Here is a 1,182-nt window from a genome sequence, read left to right as displayed (position 1 = left end):
CCCCCCGCAGGGCCCTAGCGTCCCCCCCCGGGATCCCACTGCTCATCCCCGGGGTCCCACCGCTCGCTCGCGGGGTCCCGTTGCCCACCTGGAGGATCCCCCCCCACCCCTCGCTGGGCTCAGCACCGCCTGCAGCCCCCCGGGACCCTCCCTCCTGCCCTTACGGTCCAGCCCGGCTCTGTGCGGGTCATCCCTGTCACCCTGCCCGGGTGTGGTGTGAAGCGGGGCTGGCAGCATGCGTGGTCCTGCTGCGTGGGGTAGTGCGGGGACACCGCAGCACAGCCCCGGAGAGTGGCACAGCACGGGGCACAGCGTGGGACACAGCACCATGCACAGGGAAAACCCCTTCCTCCATGTCCGCCCTGATCCAGCCCGGCTCCGCCACGGAGTGCTGGTCATTCCCCCTCCGGCCATGCACAGCACGGTGCCACCGGGAGCAGGGACATCCTCTGCACCCCCCAGATCACCCCAGTGACCCCCAGGCCATGTGTGACCACTCCGGCCTGGCAGTCCCAGCCTGCCCCGTGGTGCCCCGTTCCTGATAAGGGCTCCCATTCCCGATAAGAGCTCCCGATCCCTGGAGGGGCCCCAGCCGGTTGTGCACACTCAGCACTTTCCAGCAGGGCTATTTAAAGCCGGCCAAGAGCCCAGTGGCCCTTTCTTTCCCTCCCCTGGCACGTCTCGGCCCATCCAGCTGGACTTTCCTCCTGCAGCCATGAGCTCCGGAGCAGCAGCGGGGCCGATCTTCGCTGAGGGCGAGGACTGCAGGGCAGCCTGGAGGGAAGCCAGCTACGATGAGCCCGATGCCCACCTGGAGATCCTGGGCAAGCCGGTGATGGAGCGCTGGGAGACTCCCTACATGCACTCGCTGGCCACCGTGGCCGCCTCGAAGGGTAACGGAGCAGCAGGGCCATGGGGGCACTTGTGTGCTTGTCTCAGGGTGACATATTCTTGAAAGGGGGTGGGGACGTGCGGAGGGGATGCAGCCACCTCCCATCCAGGCCCTGCTGTTTTTGGGGCTGTTCCCCCTCCCAGGACCTGTCGCTTTTGGGGCTGTTTCCCCGGCACAGGGAGGGTTGGACATTGTTTGTTTCCACTGGGATCAGCTGGGGGGGTTTGGTGGGGGTAAAGGGTCACTGTGTGGGGGGCAGCAGGGGACAGGGGCACGGGGCCGCGCTTGCC

General features: G+C 67.4%; 1 protein-coding gene across 1 annotated transcript in view; it reads left to right on the top strand.

Moving 5' to 3' along the window:
- Nucleotides 1-45: 45 nt before the first annotated feature.
- Nucleotides 46-1,182, top strand: part of GAMT (guanidinoacetate N-methyltransferase) — a 6,349-nt gene continuing 5,212 nt past the window's right edge. Inside the window, exon 1 of the mRNA XM_008641094.2 lies at nt 46-893. Coding sequence (XP_008639316.1) covers nt 716-893 — 178 coding nt within the window. The 5' untranslated portion in view covers nt 46-715. The remainder of the gene's footprint in view (nt 894-1,182) is intronic.

The sequence above is a fragment of the Corvus brachyrhynchos genome, unplaced genomic scaffold (genome assembly GCF_000691975.1).
Source record: "Corvus brachyrhynchos isolate BGI_N302 unplaced genomic scaffold, ASM69197v1 scaffold219, whole genome shotgun sequence".
Lineage (NCBI taxonomy): Eukaryota > Metazoa > Chordata > Aves > Passeriformes > Corvidae > Corvus > Corvus brachyrhynchos.
Note: the sequence above shows the minus strand (reverse complement) of the source record. Positions and strands in the feature narration are given on the sequence as shown.